The 2,500-nt window shown below is 29.4% G+C and overlaps 1 protein-coding gene across 1 annotated transcript in view; it reads right to left on the bottom strand.

Annotated features, from left to right (window-relative positions):
• The window catches only part of EMWEY_00050000 (hypothetical protein, conserved), a gene marked incomplete at both ends in the record, with an annotated part of 1,878 nt that extends 1,778 nt beyond the window's left edge, over positions 1 to 100 (bottom strand). The window contains one exon of the mRNA XM_013479548.1: positions 1 to 100. This exon is cut by the window's left edge and continues 252 nt beyond it. Coding sequence (XP_013335002.1) covers positions 1 to 100 — 100 coding nt within the window.
• Positions 101 to 2,500: the final 2,400 nt, after the last annotated feature.

Raw genomic sequence — 2,500 nt, 5'->3', positions numbered from 1 at the left:
GAATAGGTATACGTTGTATAACATATTTATTGGGGTGTATATCCAACTTTGCTGCTGCTGCTGCAGCAAAGAAAAGACCTAAGAATATACTACCCAACATAAAAAGACGTTTCCTTCTTTTGCTGCTGCTGCTGCTGCTCTTGCTGCTGCTGCTGCTTCTTCCTTTAGCTCCTCTAAAAGAAGAAAATATATTTACCTGTTCATTGTCTTGTTCTACTGCTGCAGCAGCAGCAGCAGCAGAATCTGCTGCTGCTGCTGCTGCACCTCTACGATGCCTGGCTGATGGTAGTCTTCCTGTTTCTCCTGCTGCTGCAGCATTAAGAGCAGCAGCAGCAGCAGCAGGATCTACTCCTGGATACACTGGAGAACCCCAAGCAGCAGCAGCAGCTGCTGCTGCATGCAGCAAACCTGTAGGTCTATCTGCTGATGGTGTATAATTGAGTGTATATTCATCAATAGACATCCAATTTGTTGCAGTAGATGGTTGTGCTGATCCTGTTGCTGCTGCTGCTGCTCTCCAGTGTATAGGCAGGTAAGAAGGAGGATTCAATGGTGCAAGAGGGGGCCCCCCTAACCCGTCTGTTGCACGTACTTGAGTAAGAAAAGGGGAAACAAGGGGGCCCCCTCCTCTAGGTATATCTGTATGTGTCTCTGATAGAGAATAACCTCTTAATTGATCCATCTTAACAAAAAGAACTAATTAATACTGTTTTTTGCATGCATGCATGCAAAAAATTGTATACAAATAGACTTATGCATGCATGAGTGCATGCATGCATGCGGGTGCATGCAACAAATGGGGAAAACAAAAAAGAACAAATGGGGCTTAAAAATCCATCTTTTTTAATAAAAACACATTTATTCTTGTGTATAAACTAATTATTTAATTAAATACATCAAAAAAAAGAAAAAATAAACATAAAAATACACAAAACTGCACAGAAGACAGGCCCCTATCTATACATATACAGCCCCGCGGTACGAGCAGCAGCAGCAATAGCAGCAGCAGCTGCTGCTGCTCGTGCTGCTGCTCTTGCTGCTGCAAATCTATTCATAATTAATTAAACAGTTATTTATTAATAAATAAATAAATAAATAAAATAATTAATTAATTAATAAATTAATTTATTTATTTACTTATTTGTTTAGTATAATATAATTTTATATATATAGAGGAAGACACGTGTATATATTAATAGTATATAATAAAATATTTATTTTTTATTAATAAATAAATAAATATAATTAATTTATTAATAATTAAGTAAATTAAATAAATATAATTATAAATAAAAAGAAAATAAATAAAAAAATATATATTATTTATTGTCTTTTTTATAATAAATATATTTATTTATATATATTTATTATATATTTTTATTTATTTATTAATAAAAAAAAAGAATAAATTATTTTTTTTCTTTTTTTTTCTTTTTTTATTTAATTATAATTAAATAAATTATTATTTATTTATTTTTTATTAATAAATATAATATATTTTCCTTGTCTATTCTTAATAGTATATTAGGGAAAAATAATTACCTATAATAATAATATATTATTTATATATTATTTATTATATATAAATAAATAATAATATATTAATAATATAAATAATATATTAATATATAAATAATATTACTATTATTATTTAACAATATATAAATATAAATAAATAAATAATTATTCCCCCTCTTGGGGTGTATGCACAGTTAGTCTTATTACTTGGGGTGTACGTACACCTCAACAATAATAAGACATCCAATAACAGACAAAACAGCTGCTGCTGCTGCAGCAGCAGCAGCAGCAGCAGCAGTAGCAGCAGCTATTAGTTCTAGCTACCTAGCTAGATCCAGCAAGCCAGCTAGCTAGCTAGCTAGCCAGCTAGCTACCAGTAAACTGCAGCAAGCTAGCTGCATATATCCAGCCTTATCTAGCTAGCTAGCCACAGCTAGCCAGCATTAGCTAGCTAGCCAGTCTTAGCTAGCTAGCTATTCACAGCTAGCTAGCTAGCTACAGCTAGCTAGCTGAATATCTGCGTCGCTGCTGCATAAGTTGTTGGTGTATTTTTTTTCTTTCTCCTCTTAATAGATGAATTTTTTTTCTTTTTTTTTCCTTAAATAAATAAATAAATAAATAAATAAATAAAATTAATCATTATGTTTATTAGTATTAATCTTAATAATATTATTATCTTTATTAATAAAATAATTAATTGGTATAAAACGTCCATCTGCTAATTCTGCAGAAATTAAATTACGATTTATTGCTGGATGCAGCAGAGAGGCGAATTCTCCTACCCTATTAACATAAATAAATAAATAATTAATTAATTAATTAATTAATTTATTAATTATATACATTTAATTAATTAAGTAATTAATTTAATTAATTAATTAAATTAAATTAAAAAAAAAAAGGAAAAAAGGGGGAAAAAAAATGATTAAATGATGAACAAAAAAAAACAAAAAATAAATAAATAAATAAATAAATAAATAAA

Source organism: Eimeria maxima, genomic scaffold, assembly GCF_000499605.1.
Source record: "Eimeria maxima Weybridge genomic scaffold, Emw_scaff1212, whole genome shotgun sequence".
Classification (NCBI taxonomy): Eukaryota; Apicomplexa; class Conoidasida; order Eucoccidiorida; family Eimeriidae; genus Eimeria; species Eimeria maxima.
The sequence above is the reverse complement of the archived record's forward strand: the minus strand, read 5'-3'. Positions and strand labels throughout refer to the sequence as shown.